The 23,260-nt window shown below is 45.0% G+C and overlaps 1 protein-coding gene across 4 annotated transcripts in view; it reads right to left on the bottom strand.

Moving 5' to 3' along the window:
* Ttc32 (tetratricopeptide repeat domain 32) overlaps positions 1–23,041 on the bottom strand; it is a 28,775-nt gene extending 5,734 nt beyond the window's left edge. The window contains exons 1-4 of one of the 4 annotated variants that reach the window (XM_031356514.1): positions 22,486–22,581; positions 19,053–19,222; positions 17,864–18,030; positions 16,655–17,065 (exon numbers count right to left, since the gene is read on the bottom strand). In XM_031356514.1, coding sequence (XP_031212374.1) covers positions 16,926–17,065; positions 17,864–18,030; positions 19,053–19,150 — 405 coding nt within the window. In that variant the 5' untranslated portion in view covers positions 19,151–19,222; positions 22,486–22,581 and the 3' untranslated portion in view covers positions 16,655–16,925. Of the gene's footprint in view, positions 1–16,654; positions 17,066–17,863; positions 18,031–19,052; positions 22,601–22,810 lie in introns of those variants that run through there. The other 3 variants (XM_031356512.1, XM_031356513.1, XM_031356515.1) reach the window with 3 other exon arrangements.
* Between the last annotated feature and the right edge of the window lie 219 nt (positions 23,042–23,260).

Genomic DNA, 23,260 nt, shown 5'->3' with positions numbered 1-23,260 from the left:
GCCTGTCACCACACCAACCCCAGTGCTGGGCTTATAGCTACATATCTCCCAAGTTTTACTTGGGTGTTGTACTTTTGCATGATAAGCATTTTCTGGACTGAGCATCTTCCCACCCCTGAATTAGACATTTTTATATTTGAAATTGATTTGAGTGAAATTAGCAATTCAGTTCCTTGATAGCACTAGGAACAGTGCTAGCTCAACAGCACGAGGCACAACAACCCCAGGCACTTACAATTTGAACCTGCCCCACACTGTGTCACCCATGGTGGCCGCCCTACAAAACTCACAGCCAAGTGTGGATACTCCCCTAGAGTTCAGTGCCAGCAGCTGATATCTAGATCGGGACAGCCTAATGCCCCACAGAACATATGCCCAGCACTGCCCGGTGGGCCTGGCTGACATGACTGCCCTGCCCAATGCTCCTCATCTGTGCATCCACTCTGTGCTACAGGGTCTCCTTGCTGCCCTTGCATTTTCTCCACTGGCCCTGGCCTGACCCTGGGCCTGGTTGGAAGTGTCCAAGAGACTTCACGCTCCCAAGACAGTAAAGAGTAGTATAAAAGGGATCCACGGCTATTCTACCCAGAGACTCCAAGTGGAGTTCTTACAGAGGTAGCAGGAATTAGGCCCTGCCTTTTCTAATGAACCCCCTAATGAACATGGGATGTACAGCGATTGCCCCGTGGGTCTCAGAGATGAAGCTAAATCCTCAGTGCTCTACAAAATGAAGCCTGCCCCAGCTTACGGGCAACAATAAAAGACTTTGGTGATATTCATGGCCCCGTGTCCCCAGAGCAATTCTTTCCAACCCAGCAAGACTGGAACTGACCTAGGGGAGAGGAGAGGGAGACAGAGACTTGTGAGTCCCCAGTGTAGCCTGCTCTCCAGGAGCTATTCTTCCTCTATCTGCCACACCCACCTTACACCTATGGAGCGGCCCTGACCTGCCCCTTGGCATTAGCCCTGACAGTGGTGTCAAAGGTGATCCTGTGTCTCTTCTGAGGGTCTGACACCCACTCTGACTGTGGCTATGTGTTGTCTAAAGACCCTGGAGGGCTGGCAAGATGACCCAGTAGGTAAAGACACTTGCCACTAAGTCAATCAAACCTGAGTTTGATTCCCAGAATATATACAGTAGAAAGAGAGGTGCTCTCTCACCCCTACCCATGTGTATATGCACACATACATGCATACACACACACACACACACACTAATAATTCCATCAACCAATCAATCAATACACTTTAAAAAAAACTTAAGACCCAGCCAGGTGGTGGTGACCCACACCTTTAAATCCAGCACTTGGGAGGCAAAGGCAGGCAGATCTCTGAGTTCAAGGCCTGTCTGGTCTACAGAGAGAGCCAGGGCTACACAGCCAGGGCTACACAGAAAAATTCTGTCTTGGGGAAATTAAAATAAAAAAGAGACCCTAGAGACCCCAGAGAAACCTGTGCAGAGGCCTGGCTACCATATACTCAGCCAGGGAAGATGGGTTCTAATATGCCCCAAGAAACAGGCCTCCCAAACCAAAGCAATGACCAAGGCAAACACAAAACCCCAGGGTCGGGGGCAAAAGAGAAAGGAAACAGAGCCATCTTTGGAACTGAGAACTTTGGGGAGCCAGCACTACCACTTTCCTCTTTGGCTTGTGTTGCTTCCTCTTGACACAATCAACCCACACAGCAGCGGAGATCTTTGCTCCATCTTTGCCTCCCACGGTGGACTCTCAAGCCATAATGGATGGACACAGAAGAGCAGGCCCCACATCGCACTTACATAGGAGACGTGCAGCAAGCAGAGTCAGAGTCATTTGCTTTTCTTCCCTGAGCCCCTTGGCTAGATAATTGAAACATCTAAGGGCACAGTGAGGAAGCCCACGAGCTCCATTAATTACCAAGAGGCTTGGGGAGCCACAATGTTGAGGTTGGTGTCCATCCGGAGCAGTGGCGGGGTCAGAGAGGGTTGTAAGGGGGCAAGAACTAAGGAAGAAAGACAAGACTGGGTGTTGCCAGGGAGTCAGCATAGCTGGAGCAGAAGCCATGCTGAAGCCCAGCATGGTTAAGGTGGAAGACAGGAGGTCTGAGAACATAAGGAACTCCTGGGAGCTATTGGCTCCAACCCAGGTGAGATGACATATTGAGCTGAATGGCTTCGAGTCCCCAGTGCCCTACTCCGCTCTGCTCTTATCCCTGTCTCCTGACAACAAAGTCCCAACAAGCTAGGAGGATTTCAGTCAAACCCTATTCTTTGACTCTTAGTAAATCTTCTCTGGGAAGGTCGCTTTACATCACCCATCTACTAGGATGCCAAACTGCTTTCGCTCAGTGTCTGGGTTCCTGGGTCCTGGAGAAGAAGTCTCTACTGCTGGACTGTGCTCAGTCCCCACCTCACGGGCACTCAAGGATGAGCCCCTTGAAGAGAGCACCATGAGGATGAGCATCGTCCTGGATAGAGCATACTTAACAGCAGCTGTCGGGATGCTGTGTCTCCAGGGACTGAAATTCTTGCATATGTTCTCTAAAGATTGGCCAGATGTGATGCTTTCACAGAGAAAGTCCCTTCAATGCTTACCATCCACAAACTAGACCTTCCTGGAAGCAAGATTTGATTAGAATGGCCCAGGGAGGTAAGGAAGATATTTAAGGTGACACACCTCACAACCACTATCTGCCAGGTGGCACCCCCCTGTTTTCTTGGGTCCTGAAATACATAGTGCCAAACCCAGTGACCAGCCTGTCTCAGGGGAATCTAGGTCCAAAATACTAAGGCACAGTCTCTGCTCCAGGTGATGTAAGTAGCCAGGTATGGGACTCTGCTGGACCCGGTCTTAAGTCCCCTGCTGTGAAGGTGTCATGAAGCAGGGGCTAAGATGCCCTCTCTAAAAGCCCTGTGGGGCAGATGGGGGAAGAGGACAAAGGTACACACACACACACACACACATCTATAATAAGAACTCTTCATACATGTTAACAACATGCTATGATCCCTGAAGGCTGTAACCCCGAGCCATGGAGGCAGAACACTCCTTGGCTACGTATGCCTCACCTGTCCTGGGACAGTCTTCTGAGGGCCAGAATGCCTCTTGTGGTTAAACAACATCCTTGATAGTACAATCTATCAGAAACTAAGGCACCATGGCACTCCCCTACACATTAGCTCTAAGGACGGGTTTGCATCCTCAGAAGATCCAAACAGCATTATAGTAATTGGGGTTTTAGTACCTTTCCCCTTTGGCAGGAATCGTGGAAAGAAATAGCCTTGGAGGGAGATCCAACCCATCCTAATTTGGGACAGGAAGGAAGGAGGCCTTACCCCACAAATATTGATAAGAAATCTCTACAACCCTAACCCACGAGGCTATGACTGGCCTTGGGGAAGCCCACTCAGTCTCTCTTTGGAATGTTTGTTTCCCTAAATTTACTCCTGTTCAAACTGTCTCTTTTGGCGGCTGGCGAGATGGCTCAGCGGTTAAGAGCACTGACTGCTCTTCAGAAGGCCCTGAATTCAAATCCCAGCAACCACATGGTGGCTCACAACCATCCATAATGAGATCTGACGCCCTCTTCTGGTGTGTCTGAAGACAGCTACAGTGTATGTATGTATACTAATAAATAAATCTTTTAAAAAAAAAATGTCTCTTTCCTTCGAGAAGACAGGGATTGAGAGGTATCCCCGCCCCGTCTGGCAACACTAAAAGCAACCCTACGTGCTGACCAGATGACACCCTGTCCTTCCTGCCAAGAGCCTTCAGCAGTTCTCTGGGGATCAGCTGTGTCTCGCCTGGCCCAGTCCATTTTCTCACTCAAGACCTAGCATGCAGAGCTGGGTGAGTTCTGAAGGCTCTTTGGCCAAAAATGCCTGGCTTTTACCCATCAAACGTGTCTAGTGTCTGGCTATGCTGATATCCAGGCATTTTATGACCATTTAACACGTCTGATTAGCCTTCTAGAAGTCCTGGAAGAACGTCTAGATATGTGCAGATGCCCTTAATCTTCCCAGCTCTATGATGCCCCCACCCTGAACTCAAGCCAGGGAGATGTTTTTCTAGATCTTCCAGCCTGGGTCCCAAGGGCAGTGGGGGCTTTGTACCCACAAACCAGAAGTCTGGATCCTTGGTAGGAGCACTGAAGCAAGCCTGTTGCTGGAGCTCCCCACTCCCTGGAAACTGTTGTATTCCTTCCTGGACAAGTAGTCCTAGCTGGCCATCTCCCTGATCACAGTGGTAGTCTTTATGAGATCTATCCATGATGAACTTCTTATAAGCATCCCATGAAGATACAAAAGCTCCCATGTATAATAAACACATTTAGTCAAGCACACATCCCATCCCCAACTCCCACCACCCAACCACCCACATTTTCTTCTCAGCAGAGTTCTGCTTCATGGCTCCTTGGCCTTTCCCAGTTTGGAAAACTCCATCCAGCTCCACACAGGTCCTTGAGCCCTCCTGGCTCAGAATTGGTTTAGTAAAATGAAGTGATTGACTCAGGGACACTATGTAACTATTTCAGTACTAACTGACCTACTAGCCAGAAAGAAACATTGACTACACTATAATTCCATCTGGAGTCATTAAGTAGAAAAGAAAGCCTGGAGTCCAACCCCAGGGAATAGACTCAAGCCTAATGGAATTTTCCCAGATCTTGGGGTATCAACAGGACCTGAGGGGACCAGCCCTGCTCTGAGAGGACCCTAAGGGGAAGAGCCTTGAGAATAGGAGCTCACACCAGAGAGAATCTTTTACAACTGAAGAACTAACACAGCCCTGGGAGCCTCAGGCCAGTCCCAGAAAGGATTGAAAGCGTCCAGAGGAGACCAGACCATCCCTAAGGGTGCCAGTCCAGTCCTGTGGGCTGTGAGGGAACTCTGCTCTCTGTGAGCTCTTAGCCTCACGCTGGAGCTTGATTACTCTTTCTCTCAGGCCTGCCAACCTTCTTGGGAACCTAGTTCTTCCCTGCTTCGTATTGCTTGTAAAGCTTCCCCATGACTGTTTCCCAGTGACATTCATCTTTTAACGCAGGGGTCAGTGTTTATCTCAACTCTGTGAGCGCATAGAACACCATATGACTTAAGGATAGCTAATAGCTTAAATGTAGCCTCTCATTTGGAGCCCTTGCTGGCCGGGTCTTGAAGCAAGCCTTGAAGGAGGTTATAAGAATGTTCCCCTGGAGCCCAGTTACCAAGCTGGCCTCCATTCCTGATCATGTTGTAATGGACAGAGCCCTCAGCTCAGCCCACACTCTTTCCTGGCCCGTGCAATGTCTCAGAAGAGCCATGTTTCTCCCTGTAAAAATGGGTGGTCCATCTCGTTAACCTAGCTGAACATCAGGTATTGGCTAGCTGTAAGGGAGTAGGGGGCCTATTTGCTTAGGGAGTGAAGAACCCTGGCTGCCTAAATCTCTCTTGAGCCCTAAAAGCTTCAAGATGCTGGATTCTCCTCTGTTGAGGACCCAGCTCAGAATCAGGATTTGGGGGAAAAATAAAAATTTATATATATATACATATATATATGTATATATATATACATATATATGTGTGTGTGTGTGTACATATATACATATATATATACACATATTCACATATATGCATCAATATATATGTATATATATGCATCAATATATATGTGTATATATATATATATATATATATCATAGCACCAAGCAGGACGCTGAACAGTACACATTCAAAGAGGCGGTTTAATGAGAGTCCTAATGAGACAAGATTTGCATGTCATTTGTCTAAAAGTTGCACAGAGCCTTTAACAAGTAGCTCTTACCCTCTCTAGAAAAATAATGGGAGAACGGTGTCCTCCCCAGGCTCACAGTTCAGCACTCCGACTCTCCCCTTGTGCTCCTGAAGACTTCCTCCTTCCTCCCTGCACCTCTTAACCTGGGTGGCGGTACCATCTCACTCTTTCCACAACGGTCAGCATGCCTGCCCCGCCCCCATCTCTGCCCCACCCCGTCCCAGATCATGCCCTAGCTCTGAAGCTCTGCTCTTAAATAAGCAGCCCCATCTCTCTAAGCTTTACTCTCCTACCCCCTCCTTCTTCCAGAGAAGCTAAGCATCCCCTCTAGATCTGCTTGTCCCCATGCTTCAAAAGCCCTCAGAACCCCAGCATTACTGTGCCTAGCAGAAGCCACGGATGGGCACTCCTGTTCCCTATTATCTAAGCCTGCTCATGAAGCAACTCATTTCCCTGTGATGTACCTTCTTTTTGCTTGAGTTAATTCTGTGTTTTTGAACCTTACCGCTAAATTTACCCCAAGACAGAAGTAGCAAGCATTTGGCCCCGCCCATGGTTGGCTTGCTTATCTTCCTGTTTCCTTCCCTCACGCCTACCCTCTTGAAGGTGTGAAATGAAGTAGAACAAAACAGGCATGTGCTTCTGTAGGTGACCAGTACTCCACAGTAAAATCAAATGTGACAGGAGCTGGCAATGGCGCATGCAGCCAGCCCCAGGGCTGTGCACTCTATGCCCCTACACTGCCAGGCTGCAAAGGCAGCAGTCTACCTAGGTGCCAGCTGCCCATCAGGACCTCGGCTTGGACCCGTGAAATCAGTGTGGGTTCTGGCAATAAATCTTGTCGCCTGTGTGTCAAAAGGAGAAGAGTAAGACTGGCTCTGGAATGAAAAGGTGATGGGCCAACCAGAGCAAGCTGGTCACCTTTGAAGGAATTTAAGTACAGGAGGAGGAAGAGGAGGAGGAGGAAGAGGGAGGGAAGGAAGGAAGGAAGGAAGGAAGAAGGAAGGAAGAAGGAAGGAAGGAAGGAAGGAAGGAAGGAAGGAAGGAAGGAAGGAAGGAAAGAAGAAAGGAAGGAAAGAAAGAAGGAGGGAAACTCGGCTGTCTCCCAACGTTAACTACAACCTAAGCAAACTCCTTGATTGCCTGTCTTCCCAAAATGGAAATAGCATTGGTCTTACAAGGTTTCAATTGGTCATACAGCTTCAATGAGAAACACATAGAAAGTTCTGAGCATCTTCTTACTGGATGATTCTCCACTCTTGCTCCCCACCTCTACTCCTCATTTCGGGTTTCATACAAAATTACCATACTTATAAATCAGATTGTAAAGGGCTTTATAGTACGAGGAAATACAGTTGACATGTCCCTTCTCCCAATGTTCTTTATGCCAGCGTCCTTTCCTGTAGTCTTCAGCTTAGAACATGCTCCCCACAACTCAGCTCTGCCCTATGGTACCTCCTGCCTGCCTCAGGACTTGATTTGAGTGGCTGTGGGCATTACCTGAGTTAGACTCTGAAATGTCCCCACCTGCTAGCTTCTCAGCGTGGGGTGATATCTTGGAAGGTTCTAGGGACCAGGCAGTGGGTCCTAGCTCTAGGAAGTGAGTCACCAGGGATGGGTCCTTGGGAGTGCATCATCCTTGGCACTTCCTTTCTAGTTCTGCTTCCTGTCCACCTATGATGTGAACATCTGTCCTCTGCTACCATGTGTGTCCTCAGCCCAAGCATGTGGAGCAAAACAATGATGAACTAAACCCCCTGAACTGTGAACCAAAAGAAATCTTTGCTCCCTTAAGTGATCTATGTTGAATAATTTAGTCATGGTAATGGGGGGGGGGGCGGGAAAGGCACCAGCACATCTGCCATGAGCCCTTTTTCCTGGAGGATGGTCCCAGTCGAAGAAAGAACTAGATCCCAGGCTGGACTAAGATTTAGTGTCAGGATTAGTGGGAGCAGTGTAAACTGAGGCGCTTCACTAAATGGAAGCCATTATGGCTAAAGCGACCAACCCATTCCTCAGTGTACTGGTAACCAATTGTGTAACCCGGAACTTCCTCCCCAATCCATCCACCTGCAAGATAGAGAAGCAGACCATTTCTTCAGGTCCTTCCAGCTCCAGCTTCAGCATCCTGAGACTCCCGATGAAAATTGTGCACCCATTAAGCAATTCAAAAGGAATGAGGTCTGGCAACCAGAAGGCTAGCAGACAGCCGGAGAAGGACGAGCTCTTGGGCAGGGACAGGCTGCTCCCCAGCCTGGGACTCTGCTGTGCCGGGGAATTGGAGCTGATGGAACACAGCAGCGATTTATGAGAGCTCATGGGTAGGAAGCCGAGGAGGCTATACATTAGTCATGTCTGAGATTCCTTCTCAGTGATACTGTGGGGCCCAGGAGCCAGCTCGGCCACTGCCCAGATGAAAGACCTATTGATCCAGAAAAAGCAAGCGAGCCAGCATTGCTTTATTTTAATAGCAAAATAAAAATGTGACCTGTTTTTCCAGGGAGGAAACCCACCAAAAGAAAAAATAAAATACATTAGAGACCAAGTTCTGGGTCAAGTCAGGCTGGCGGGACAAGATAACAAAATTACATGGTAAGAATGACTTCTGACTCAAGAGGGGGCACAAGACTCAACCCAAGACCCAAGGGAAAAAGTCCTCTTCCTGCTCCCTTCCCCTCCTCCCCAGCACCTACGTGCTTGTTCAGAATCAGGGAGGGGATGAGAAGCTCACCAGTGATCCTAGGACATTTGTCTCCAAGTGCTCAGAAGAAGGTCAAAACCCAGCCAAAACCAACTGGTTTCTTGCCCTCGGGTCCCATCTTGTGGTAGAGACAAATACCATACTGCAGAATGAAAAGGCATAATCAGATGCTAATTAGATCCATGGCTCTCACTCTTGAGTGCAGATGAAGCTTCTTGGATGGGTCCCACACTCAAGGAAGTCACATTTAGCTACTTTGAGGTGGGGCCTAGATCTTCATCTCTCCAAAGGTCCAGGATGTTGTTTGGACAGCTGGTCTGAACACCAGGCACCGAGCAATAGGGCTGCAGAGCAGAACCTTTAGTCGCCTCTCAGAACAACCTGCTGGATCAAGTGAATCCAATGCAAATTATAGTAACTGGCAACCTGTTTAGAATCTGCATTTCCTGCACTTTCCTCCTTGCTGCCTTCTCTCCTCTTTCACCCTTCTTCCCTTCATCCTCATCATCTTTAGAGGCCCACACATGCCAAACACAGACTCCACCACTTAGCTCCACCTCCAGCTCCAAGAGTCCGCTTTTCTATGTATTTATTAATTAATTCACTTCCCAAACATTGTCCCTCCCTCTTGGTCCCCCCTCACGGAGTACCTCCTCCATCCCTCTCCCCTTCCCTTCTGAGAGGAAGGGGCCCCACCCTAGGTATCCCCACACTCTGGGTATCCCTCCACTCTTAGTACATCAAGACTCTGCTGAGTTAGGCATATCCCCTCCCACATTTCTAGCAAGGCCCAGGGCACTCCAGATGGACACACTCAATAGCTGAAGAACTCTAGTTAGACCATTAGTGTCGTGGGAACTGAAAAATGAAGAAGGAGCTGATGGGAAAATGTTTAATGATAGTGGCCGGGCTGATTCTTGAAGGATAAGCAAGATCTGAGTAAAAGAGAAAGGGTGCTCTTTGGAGGGAACACTGAGAAAAGCAGGAAGTAGGGGATGAGAAGACCAAGAACAGAGAAGTGGCCACTGGTAACTGACACATGCTGGAGAGCCAGATGGAAGTTGGGGCACCACATGCAGGCACCTCCCTGTTCAAGAGGCTGGGCCAGTTCCAAGGAGTCCACTGGCAGCTGGTCTTTGTGATGGAAATAATTATTGTTCTGTGAGTCCCAGACTGACAGCTCCCAATCCTGCCTGTCAGCCAACTTGGATATTTTTTCACCTGGCTTGCTAGTAATGGTGTGTTTCTGGCAATCTGAAGTGACTCCCACTTTTCCAGGGTCAAGTCAAAGGGGCCCTCAGCCCTCCAAGAGCGGAGGGTCTCAACACCACACAAGGTGGTTATGAGTTTCCCAGCAAGCAGCCAGAGAACACTAGCATGTTTTGTACAATGCTAGGTCGCTCAGTCAAGGTCATGATCAAAGAAAGAGACATGGCCTCTTTCTCTCCTCCACTACCTTGGAAGTATTTTGTTCATAAGATTGCTCCAACAAAAGGCACACCTTTTCTTCAACAGAGCTACATCTGTGGGTACGAGAACACAAAAGCGCACCTGTGCCAAATCCTTGTCCCTTGAAAACTGAACTCATAATTATTGTATGTGGTCATATTTTCCCAACATTTGCCATATCAAAGTACCTCTAACTTGTATATGCTCAGAATTTGGAGGTTAGAAATACAAAGCCAAAGAGAAGGCAGGGCCCTGGTCCTTCCAAAAGCTCCAGGAAAGGATTCTCCTTGCCTCTTTCGGTTATGACAGACCCAGACAGCCCTGAGCTTGCAAACATAAGCTCACGCAAGCCTCACAAGTGTTCTTTCCTATCTGTGTCTTTGTCCAAATGCCTTTCTTATTCTAAAGACTCTGGTCATAAGGGGTGGTGTTACATAAAGACATCAGTCATTGGCTGCATGAACAGCAGGTGCATGAACAGATTGCGAAAACTGGCTCTTTCATCCACTCCACACAGTTGAGACCCAGGGCAGTTCTAGGTGCTATGGATGTAGACATTAACAAAAATGTCACAGGTCACAGCCCACATAACTCACCTGCCAGTGAGGAGCGGACATAAAAATAAAACATGGTATGTGGAAATAGAATATAAAAGTATGAAAGAGTTAATGAATTTGTGACTTCTAAGCAGGTGGTCCGAGAAAGGACAAGGCAAAGCTAAGGATCAGGGGGTCCCTGAAGGGACAGTGAAAGCAAGGCTCTGCAGCACCGGCCTCTGTGAGGTCTGCTTCTTAAACCATCACACATGGAAGAGCCCACTGTGCCGCTGTGTAGCCACGGCTTTGGGTGAGAGCAAAGCAGGCCACTTGTAGCATGCAGGCAGGGGACAAATGTTGGCACACAGCAGTAGCAGCTGAGACGAAATCTGCTGGGACCTGGGTCTGTGAAGGTTAGCAGGGTGGGGGTCAGGTCTGAATGCCCACAGCAGTAGTCCATCAGCCACGGAGCAGGACTTAGCCATCAGTTTGGGCCAACAGAAGTGTGTGCCTCATCGATGCTGTAATCCCCCAAAGAGCTTTTCCACCCAAGTGAGGAGAATCATACACAAGCATTCTCAATGCAAACCAGCCAAAATTGCCTAGGAAGAATAGCCACTGAGATACTAACAGAACCAAAAGTTGTTTTTGTTTTTGAGAGGTTTTCTGTAGTCCAGGCTAGCCTTGAACTCACTATGTAGCCAAAGTGGATCTGAAACTCCCGATCCATCTCCTCAATGCTGGGGTCACAGACATGCATCAGCCTACTAGAACTAAAGACATTTTTCAGAAGATGCATCCCACAGAAATACAGGTTCTTTGAAGCCTTGGTGTCTAGTTCCACTGATTAAAAGTTGCTCACGAAGGGCATGCCCATGTGACATCTTCGTTTTCATATATAACTCCTGCAGTGTCCAGTTATTATTTTCTTGAACTGACTTCATCACAAATCAGCAGCAATCATCTTAAGGTGGTTTGTACTCATCGATGTCAGCGGTTCTCAACCTTCCTAAAGCTGTGACCCTTTAATTTAGTTTCTCATATTGCAGTAACCCCCAACCATAAAATTATTTTTGTTGCTACTTGCTAACTCTAATTTTGCTACTGTTACGAATCACAATGTAAATATCTGATATGCAATGACTCTGCACATTGGACTCCTAAAGGGGTCATGGCATGCAAGTTTAGAGGCTGCTCTATGTAAGCATGACCATGATACTAAAATAATTCAAACTGTTGAGTGATGGATTGTAGGCGTGTGACAGAGACCATGTGTCTGTACAAAGGAAATGATCTTGAAAGACAGGAACTAAATGGTAGCCACTGTAAGAAAGAGTGGAAACCATGGGGGAGCCTTTGCATTTTGCAGATACTTCCCTCCAGTTGAGATTACTTTTCTATGTGTCTTAGGTGAAAGGTTTCCCTGCACATTGCTTCAGCCAGAGCAAGTAAGCCTCTGCACACGTGACAACAGGAAAGGAGACACTTCGGGTCCCTCTTCGCCCTCATTCCTGCTAGAAGTTAACAAGCCTGCATCATAAGAAGTTCTATCTAAAATATTAACTTTTTAATAGCACTGTCAAACATTAGAAATCCTTAAAGTTAATAATTCCAAGTGAAATCCTGGCATCTAGGAAAGAACCCCAAGGTGCTGAGAGGAGGGGCAGACCTGAGGATTCGCAGGTGATGCAGGGAGAATTCAGGGGAAGAACTCACACTGCCTACATGCATGCAAAGTTGGCTGGTGCTCTGGAGGGCAATAAAGCCAGAACCTTTGGGGTTCTCTTGACTACCAGACGCCTCATTTGCATGTCCTCTGGACAAAACCAGACAAGTTCATGTAACCTTAGCCTGCATTACAAGCAACAGAATGCAACAGTCCTTGGGTGGATCTCTTAGACTGGGCCGCCTACAAGGCTGAAATGGCACACACTCGTCTGCTTCACTCTTCCTAAGTGTTGGATGCGTCTTCTTAACATAAGACACAAATTTACATATTGGCAGCTGTGGCTTTCATGTTTCCAAGTAGAGTTTGCTCTTAATATTAATCTGCTTTTCACCATCTCCTGTGTCTGTTTTCAATCAGGGGTAAAAATGGCTCACAAGCAAGTCTAACACTGCAATAATGCTCTGTTATAAAAAGCAAAAATACATGGCTTGTGGACACTCAGCTTGATAGGCACTGAACATTTATAAGCAATTTTTTTTAATTGGGACCAGAAAGAATTTACATATCTACTGTTTTTACTCTCCTATCATTTTTAAAAGCATGAAATATTTTTTAATCTTACTAAGGAAAATCTTACATAGCAAAAATAAATAACTGCATTTATCATCCCCCTTTTGTCTTTATGGTGGGAAGAGTCTTTTGAGGTCCCCTAACACTGGTGAGAAATGTAGCAAACCTCTCTCCCCTCTTTGCTCTACTACTATTTCAAACTGGAATACCAGTCCCCTGATTAACTGGCACTTTTTTTATTGTTTTGTTTTTCAAGACAGGGTTTCTCTGTGTAGCCCTGGCTGTCCTGGAACTCACTCTGTAGACCAGGCTGGCCTCGAACTCAGAAATCTGCCTGCCTCTGCCTCCCAAATGCTGGGATTAAAGGCGTGTGCCACCACTGCCTGGCTTTAATTGGCACATTTTTAAGGACTACAGAATACACTAAAATCTAAACTTACATAGATGTTAAGATTGTACAAGGTCCACACGGTAGCAGTTCAAAGTGCTGTTCACTGGGTTCTCACACTACACACTTCAATGATTTAATTTTATTATTTTATGATGTAGGTGCCTTGTCTACATGTATGTCTGGGCTCTACAAGCATGAAGTGTCAGAGGAGGTCAGAAGATGGCAATGGATCCCCTAGAACTGGAGTTACAGATGATTATGAGCCACCATGTGGATGCTAGGTATCAAACCAGGGTCTCTGGAAACACAGCCAGTGCTCTTAATGTCTAAGATATCTCTCCAGCACCAACAATTAATTTTTCAAAACAATCATCTGTTAGCTCAGATTTCCCAAGTATATCTAACATTATTGTTCCAAGCAAATATTACCCATTTCCTCAATACAAGTTTCTAGCCAGAGACTGTTATAAAGACTTAAACCATGTGGTGCATTTAGAGAGATCAAGGAGAGGCAGCACCTTTGATCTGTCTTATGTATGTGCTATTTTTGAAGCACACACATGACCATGAAGCATGCCTCTCCCCACCCCAAAGACTGAAATAGTTTTTTTAGAAAACAGTGCAGAAATTCTGAATATAATCAAAACCACCTAATTATATCCTTTGAGTGGACTGATTGAATATATAAATTATATATCAATAAAGCTGTTTCATAATGCTTTTAGAAAATGTAAACATTGATTCTAGAAGTTTATATGCAAACTGATTGTTTACATTTTTATAAACATTTGTTTCCACTGATTTATTTTTCTATTTGTGAAAGTAAGTGAACTGGATGTACTGGTATACAGCTTTGGGAGGCAGAAGCAGATAGACTTCTGAGTTCTACAGAGGGAATTCCAGGACAGCCGGGGCTACCAAAAGAGAAAAAAGAAAGAAAGAAAAGAAAAAGAAAAAGAAAAGGAAGAGGAAAAAGAAAAAGAAAAAAAAAACAAAAGAAAAAAGGTGTAGAGGTGTAGATGCAGTGGGATAAATTAAAAGTAACAGAAACTTTTTTTCCTTGTTAACAGCTTTCACTTAGTATTTTGGTTGACAAACTAAAGTCCTTAAGAAACTTCAAGTTCAATTCTTAAGGAGGCTATAGACTCAGCAGATACTTTGAGTCCTAGAGCAGTATCAATAGTGAACTGGTCCCCTCGCACACTAATGGCAGGGATAAAATGTATCATGCCCACTGAGAGTTACAACCTCCAAAAATGGTATACTTCTCAACAGGGTAGGATAGGGATGCCAGAAAATGTCAGAGAACCACAAAATGGCACAGAAAAAGAGCAATCGTATCATGACTGCGGTCTGACAGGAAATCTAGCTTGCTCATTCACTGTCGTTTGCTGTTGTCAAGTCAGTCCACAGACTTCATTCAGTTCCAGACTTGGAAGAAAAAAACACGTTTCTTAAGCAGTGTTAAGAATAATCTTCCAAACTCAAAAGTAATTTAAATCCACTTATTCCATTTCTGTGTCCTTTGTGAAACAATTTGTATAATGAACTGTAAGTCCTTTCTGCTTTGTTTTTGCAGAGGGGGAATGCTGGATAACAGAGTTTGGGCACTTTTCTAGCAGCATCTAGATGTGGGGAATGGGAATAATCACATGAGGATAAACAACATTTAAATACACAAGGTATCAGTCAGCCAATGAGAAATGGGCCGCGGATGTGCGAAGCCTAGTTTTGGAGAAGATAAAATTTAGAACTATTTAGCTATAGCCAGTAAAAGTCAAAGGCAACTTTAAGTGGAGGCAGGGTTGATCCTAAGCATTAGAGATTTTGTTTTTCTGAGAAATTAAGAAACTTTTGAGTAATAAAATCTAGCAACGCAAATGAAAACGTTTTAACAAGCTTTCTTTTTCATACTGCATCTGATTCCAGGCACAAGTAAAATAGAGAGACTATGAGCCAAGAGAAAATAAAATTGTTTAAGTATTACTTGATTCTCTGGGTGGAATGGTGTTTAGCTCTCCCAAGGTCAGGACAGCTTGCTTCTTTTTATAAAAGGCTGTATAAAAAGGGACCTTTCTATTTCCATGCAACACTATAAATTCTTTTAATGTTCATCCCAACAGAGATAAATCATATTGGAAAATGTGAATGATTATGAAAATAGAGAAACTTTTCATTTCTGGCACCAAATTTAATTTCCTATTCATTCACCTGCAGCACAAATTCTCCATAAATTTTGCCAGATATTATTTACAAATTACAAACAGGGCAATTACTTTCTCTGCTTTATGAGATCACTTAAAGAGAGAGAGAGGAACAGGCAAACAGAAAAGAAAAGAAGGAAGGAAGGAAGGAAGGAAGGAAGGAAGGAAGGAAGGAAGAAGGAAGGAAGGAAGGAAGGAAGGAAGGAAAGAAAGAAAGAAGGAAAGAAAGGAAAAGAGAAAGAGAGAGAAAGGAGGGAAGGAAGGAAGAAAGAAAGATGGCAAAAGCCACTGAAGGCACAGAGTTCTGTTGGGCTTTGGATGCCAGGCTCAGGCTCTCTCCAGTGGGGGGCAATTTCTACCCAGAGCAGAGTTCCCACAGCAGCAATAAACCAGTTTGGGAGACCTAAAGATGAGGTTCTGTATCTTAGAATGCCAAACCACGACAATAAAAACTTAAAACTGTAGATGGGACGCGCTGGCTTTGACTTGCTTCCCCAGAGTTCTTCCCAGACCATGAGAGCCCTGTTGTTCACTGGCAGAACTCAAAAAAGAATTGCTAAGCTTTACATTAGAGCGCTTTTGTCGACTTCTCACCTCCCTCTCTACACTGCATCAATTCATAAAGACTCTGAACAGTATTTGGCTTACTCTAAGTATTTGAGAAATACTGATGGTGTCAATCATTATAGTCATCATCTAGAGACAGAAATTATATTCAGTACTTAAACCTTAGCCTATCTCTTTAACGAGTTTTAGAAAAAAAGATCAAATGTAGGATGAATTCTTTCCAACTGCTCTCCCATAAGATGGGTGCTTGTGTTTAAGCTCAAGGGTCCTGTCTCTGAGCCCATTACCATATGTAAAGTAAGTGATTTCTCTACGGGCTGTGCAGAGAAAATGAGCAGGAGATGACCCCAGAGGGAAAGAATACTGAGACATGAGAACATGATGCAATTATCTGAAGTCACAGGGGAAATGTGAGCATGGGCGGCTATGGAGCATGTTATATATAGTATTATTTTTATTAGCTGTCACAGCAGTGAATGGCTGTGGACGAGAGCGTCTTTAGGAAGACGCAGGCAGAACAGTTTGGGGAGTGAAGTGTCACATCAGTATCTCATTCTCAAGCGGGTCAGCAAAAAAGTTTTGTCCGGCTTTTGGTTTATTTTTGTTGGACTTTGTTTAAGGGTCTGTATAGCCTAGGCTTAGAGCAGTCACAGCAATCCTCCTGCCTCAGACTTTTGTGTGGAAAGTTTTGGTTTTAAGTATTCAGAAAAAAAACAAATGAGATATTTTTAAGTTAGTGAAGAGCTTATGACTAGACTGTATTTACCAGCAACTTTTCTATAGGTGGGAAAAAAATACAAAGTTGGGAATAGAAATATGAGGTAAAAATAAAACCTTTACTAAAAATAATACATATTGATTTAAATATTTTGCTGTAATAGCACACATTAATACATTGATATTATTTATTTATTCTATTAAGAGATCTATCAAACATGATCTTTCTTGAAATTAATAAGCACATTATTTTACTTTCACTTCTAATATTCAGTCTCTTACATATAACCAAAATAGTTCCATGCCTATCTTAGAGCCAATCAAATGCAGATTTAAGGATCTCGAGTTAAAATCTCAATAAGCTAAAGGTTTCAATAACTTTTCTCTGCATTTCTTCTTTGCTTTTCTTCTTTGTCTAAAATGGTCTGTTTTAAGCTCAAAACAGCATCTTGAAATCCAGGATTGAGGTCTAATGCCTTCTTGAAATCTTCCAAAGCTTCGTCAAAATACCCTGTGGCAGAGGATCCCATAGATAGGAGAAAAGAAAAAGAAAAGCTGAGGATTTCTGTAACTACACAATGAAGTCTGAATATGCATATTTTCATTTATGAGCTTCCCAAAAGGAAGCTGCCTCTGTCAGTGATCTAAAATGGTCTACCACAGTCACATGTGCCCTTATAGAATAAGTGGGTCTAAATCAGTGACACTGGCACTCAGCAGGATTAGCTCTCATCTAACACACATGAGGCTCTGCATTCAATCTCTGACAATACAAAATAAAACATATAAAATTAGTGATGTTTTTTTTTATCAGATTTCATAGGCGAGCAGCATATAAATCATCACAAAAGTTCAACAAAATTATATCACTTCTTTTACATAGTTGCAGTAAAAATAAGAAAAGGGTTTTTCTTTTTTATTTTAAATGAGAAACAGTATTCCCAGCCCCTGTAAGCCAAGGCTTCCAAAAACTTCACTTCTGACTATCTCCTGCCTTTTCAACTAGAAAGTGTCACTGGCGCCCATCAGCATTACTCTCATTTTGAGGCTGGGACTGTGCAGGCATGGGGTCATCCTTGCTCCTGCGTCTAGGACCCATTCCCACTACAGTACTCCACTGTGGTCTGTAGGGCCTAGCAAATGCCTAAAAACACTCAGGGACACTTCCTTGTTCCTTAGCTCAAAACTTAAATTTCACATAATTGTCAAACTTGATTCACAACAGCTGATCACTCTGAAGCAACAGAATACAGTCCACAAGAAGAGCAAAAAATAAAAAATAGAAAAGTGGAAAATCAATCCACCTTACCCAGCCTGTAGCGTATCAAGCCTCTGTTATAATAGGGAACTTCAAAGCTAGGCAGGATTTCTATGGCAGATGTGTAGTCGTCCATGGCTTCATAAAAATCAACACTGAAGTACTTGGTTTGCCCCCTGTTGTTATATGCGGTGGCCAAATCCTCGGGGCTACATTTGCTTTAAACAAAAGGTTCACATTAAAATCACATTGTTAAATAGCCCCTCACTTCCACATGCTCTTTGCGGCACCATCAAACTCCATAGCTACAACACGCTGGGTAGAAGCTGAAACGCCAAGCTGAGGGAACAGTGCGTGTGGAAACAGAATCAAGTTCTGTGTATGGCCATCGGAGACTTTCGTGGGGCTGCAACACGTGGATTTTAAAGTACGTGGAATGTTATTAGAGTCTTCAACACCCTTGCTCTCTGCCGACATGCTTTGCTGAATACTAAAATGATTGCTGACTATTCTCAGAGCACATTCTTGGGGAAAGAAATGCATGCCAAGCAAGGAGAGCCTGCCCAGGTACCAGTGTGCTACAGAAGTGACAAACACTAATTTATTCTAAAATGTAAATGGTCTTCAAACAAGGAGATCTGAAGTCATTTTCCACCAGTAAAGAAACACTGCTTAAGCAGTGGTTAATCTTAGGTGTAATATTCCATGGTTCTGCCCCTCCTATGAAAGACCTGACACCCAGCATCACGTCAAAGCTTTCTCCCTCTCACTGCCTATGACAAATTATCTTCACTCCTCTGAGCCAGGAGTATAACCATCATTCTTCTTCCTTCCCCCTTTCCCCCAAAGTCAAACAGAGGAACTACAGACCCCACCTCTCTATTTTACCTATACTGCTGTACTGTAACAGCAGTAATTTATTTTTTTAAAATTGTATTATTGTATGTGTGTGTGAGCACAGATGTCACAGCAGGTATAGAGAGTTCAGTTAAAACTCTGTGACATCAGGTCTGTCTTTTCACCATCACATGGGGTTCAGGAAGCAAACTTAGTTGCTGGTTGGTATAGCAAGTGCCTGCAGCTGACAAGCTGCATCCTTGCCCCATCTGCTGTTTTTCTGGACATATTAATCCTTGAGAACTCAGACAAGGACCACGACTATTGTAGCACATGGAGGTCCTTGCAGTTTATTGGGGGGGGTGGTATTTGATTGTTCCAGTTTTTTGAGACAGGCTCTCACCATGTAACGTTGGCTGGCCTGGAACTCACTATGTTGAGCAGGCTGGCCTCTGCCTCCTGAGTGCTGGGATCAAAGTGTGTACCACCGCACACCCTCATGGTCCTGCTGTTTAGACTTCATACTGGTAGGGAAGAACTGTTGTAACTTAGAAATTTTCTGTTTTGTCAGCTCTAAGAAAGATGGAAACAAGGACACTCTGAAGGCCACTAACCCCACTGTTCAAGGCTCACGAATGGGAGGCTGAAGCAGGGAGATTAGGACGCCAGCTGAAGGAAACACACCTCCGGACTTGAGCAAAACCTTCATTAGTCATTCCTTCTGGTTTCAAAGCATTGTTATAAAGTCTTACCCTTGGATAATCTTACGTTAGAGTTCATTAAGACAAATTCTAAAATATTACTTTCCATGAAGGCCGACATTTTGTTTAAAGTCACAGGCAAGGGCTAAAGAGATGGCTCAACAGTTAAGAGCACTTGTTGCTCTTCCAAAGGGCCCAGATTTGATTCCTAGCATCTACACTGTGGTTCACAAACATCTCCAATGTATGTATTACTGTATGGTTCCAAACAAACTCCAATTCCAGAGAATTTAATGCCCTCTCCTGGCCTCTATGGGCAATGCATGCATCTGGCCCACAGATATACATGTATGCAAACACCCATATGTATTTAGAAGAAATCTTGAGACAGACAGACAGACAGACAGAGAGAGCGAGAGCGAGAGAGAGAGAGAGAGAGAGAGAGAGAGAGAGAGAGAAAGAGAGAGAGACTAATACCATTGACTTTCATTGTTAAAGTATTGATATTTTTAAACATAATATTTCTTCTTTTAATTTGTATTAATTGTATGTGTGTGAGGTGCTACCATATGCACTAGGAGCTACCCTGTATGTGCAGAGGCCAGAGAATGGCTCTGTGGAGTGATTCTCTCCTTCAGCTTTACATGCATCCCAGGGATTGAACTGAGGTTATCAGGCTTGGGTGGCAAGCATCTTTACCCACTGGACCCCGTGAAAGCAGTCAGTACTATTCAGAATTATTCAGTGACCCAATATTTTAAAAAACAAAATTAAACTTCCAAAGGTATGTGTAAGAGGAAATGTGGAATTGGTAACTTCATGTTCTGAACTCTGTGGAAACTGAAAGCCCATTTTACAGATGAGAAACTGGCCAGAGAAAGGTGCGAGGGATACAGTAATGCTAAGACTGGAACATGGGCATGCTGAGCTTTCAGCTGAGGTCGGAAAGTCTTCTAACCCATAAAAAACAGAGATTAACTCGCTATGGTGGACACAGGGTTCTGGGGCTGACATGTACAAATGAAAAAGAATAAGAAGCTTATGTACCAACCACATACCTATTACTAATTGTTCCTGAAACTTATGAAATAAGCCCATTAGAGGCTAAACAATAGAAAGGAAGTCTCCTGTGTTTGCTAGCCTTTGTATCAGGAGTGGTGGTGGAAATGAAAGAGACTGTAATATCATTCTACCATCTATGCAGAATTTTCTATTAGAAAATGTCAGGGGAGTGCTCCGCCACAAACGGGATGCCACATCAACACCCTTCTCCCACCCCCAAGGCTCACGGAATGGGAAGAGCCTGGGGCTGGGGCAGAAACTGAGAGACAGTGTCTTCTGGGTATTGCAGGAACACTGCCCTCATAAAGTCACGGCTATGGTTGGCTGCACAAGACCTGTGCAAGATCAAGTCAGTCAACACTCCAGCATGGAGCCCGAAGAGTTCGAGGGGTGGGGGTACCCTACCCCAGAGGAGCTATGACCAGTTAAGGGCATCTGAAGAAGGAAGGTGTGTGTAAAAGGAAATGTGGAATTGGTAATTCCCGCTAGCTTTCTTAAGGGTATGGCCCCTGGTAAGTCAACCAATCTCCTGGATGGCCACACATCCATGAATAAATGGGGCAGCACAAAATGGGACTTGATAACTTAAAAAAAAAAAAAAAAGAGGGGGTGAGGGAAGTCAGGGTAGAGCTGAGAAGAATTAAGGTGAGTAGTGGTTATCAAAATACACTGTATGAAATTCTCTAAGAAATAAGAAAAACGTTATTAAAAAAAGAAATTTCTGTTAACTATCACAATAATGTAGTAGTAAAATGAGAAAGCAATTTTGCCTTTCTGGCTTAATTCCATTTAAGTCTTACAAACAACTAAGAATGCAGTCTTCAGTAGTAGATGTCCTGCAAAGACAAGCTTGCATTGTAGTATAAAGACCTTCCAGAACCAGTACTACACGCCTGTAATGTCAGCACTTGGGAGGCAGGGCAGGTGGATCTCTGAATTCAAGGCCAGCCTGGTGTGTAGAGGGACTTTCATGAAAGCTGGGTCTATACAAAAAGAAAGGGAAGAAGAAAAAAAAAAAAGAAAGGAAAAAAATGCCCAGTTTCTCTCTGTTCACTCCACACATAACTTAAGCACACCAAAGGCAAAGCTTGAAGTAACTAATGCTACACGTCCAGGCATCAGTACAGAAGATAATGAGGCTTCGAACATCACAAAGAGTAAAAGAAGACTTCAATCGATTACACTGGAAGCGTGCACCTGCAAGCAGAAAAGTTCTCATATTTGAGTTGCATCGAGTCTCCAGGTTTAACGACCAATTCACAACCAATACAGAGACACTGGGACAAACAATACAGAGAGACTGGGAGTTAGACTTCCTGATAAGTAGATTCCTCAGGAGAGGAGCTGAGACTACATAAGAAAGATAGTGAACTTCCAATCTGGCCTGCTTCTTCCTGACCTGGCAGACCTGAAACAAAAACCCAGCAGCCTAAAAAGGCTTTTCTACTTCTCTTCTACCAAGAGAGCCACCCACTGATGGGTCTGCTGTGCTACTACACAAGTTCAAAGCTGGATCTGGGCATGCTTAGGGCAAAGTTGAGGACCCATACCAGGCACTTTGTGTGACCAAATCCTCAGTCCCTTAAACCCCCAAGGGAATGGATTTGAGGGTTCCTGAAATCGTCTTCCACTTTGCAGAGGGTTTTTTCTGTGTGCCCGCTCATGTTTTCTCACCCCTAGAAAACCTTTCCTCATTAGCTAATTCTATCTTCTCATTCATTAGCTGTGCTTAGTCGTCGCTCCCTCCTCCTCCGCTGCTACCTGCCTGGCTGGAGGTTTTTACTGCCTTTTAATTCCTTAACTGGCAGAAAACAGAATCCAATCAAGACATCTAGATGTCAAAATTTTAGTAGACAAATAACCGGACATTTGGCTGGACATACAACCACGCTTTCTCAAGACTTAAAGCGGAGTGGGAAAAAAAGAGGGGGTCAGGTGTGCACATCTTGATGAGCTGCTCGGACCCAAACATCAAAGAGCTGGACTGGGCAGTAAAAGTGTTATCGCTGGCTGGATATTCTACAGAAAGGAATCTTGTGACGTTAGAGCGATGTCATATTATCAATCCTTAACTTCGTTCGGAGAGTGTGCTGTGACGGTTTGGTAAATACTAAGCTGGGCGCGGCGACGGTGCTTAAGCCGGTGCTGAACCGGAACCTTCGCGTCCGTCCGGAACGCAAAGGCGTCGCTGTGGTTCTGAGGACGACCGCCTTCCCTGCCCAGGAAAGCGGCTTCCGGCCTCCTGGGCCTCTGGGGAGACCAAGGCGTCCCCGCGGCCCCGCTTCCCGAAGGACAGGACTCGGAGGGAATCTTTTCTTCCGCGGTCAGCGCGTGGTCGGCTCCGGGACCACCCACGCGCCCGGCCTGCGCCGCGCCGCCCCGCTCTCGCGATAGTTACCTCCCGTGACGAGCGCACTGGCCAATGAACGTGGTGTACAGCTCCCGGGCCTCGGCAAACTCGCCCCTGGCGAAGCGAGCCTGCGCCATCGCCAGGGCGACCAGGGTCTCTCCTCCCTGTCGGCTCGGCCGCACGGCCATGACCGCCTCGCCCGGGTGGAAGCGGAACCACAGCTACGGCTCACGGGACTTCATTGGCTAAAGGAAGCGCGCCGCTACAGGAGGACGTCGTTTGTCCTGTTTGAGGACCCGTAATATCGCGGGACGACTGGTCGTGCCTGGCCAAGTTCGCGGGAAATTAAGAAAATTTAAATCTTTGTGATATGTGTATACCTGCATAGATTAGACTATAGGTAGGTAGGTAAGTAGATAGACAGACAGATGTCAATATCTTTTGTTTTAGAGAGGGTCATTTGTCTTTGAGGAAGCACTTAAGATAGATACAGTGCTC

This window comes from Mastomys coucha, unplaced genomic scaffold (assembly GCF_008632895.1).
Source record: "Mastomys coucha isolate ucsf_1 unplaced genomic scaffold, UCSF_Mcou_1 pScaffold6, whole genome shotgun sequence".
NCBI classification, from domain to species: domain Eukaryota; kingdom Metazoa; phylum Chordata; class Mammalia; order Rodentia; family Muridae; genus Mastomys; species Mastomys coucha.
Note: the sequence above shows the minus strand (reverse complement) of the source record. Positions and strands in the feature narration are given on the sequence as shown.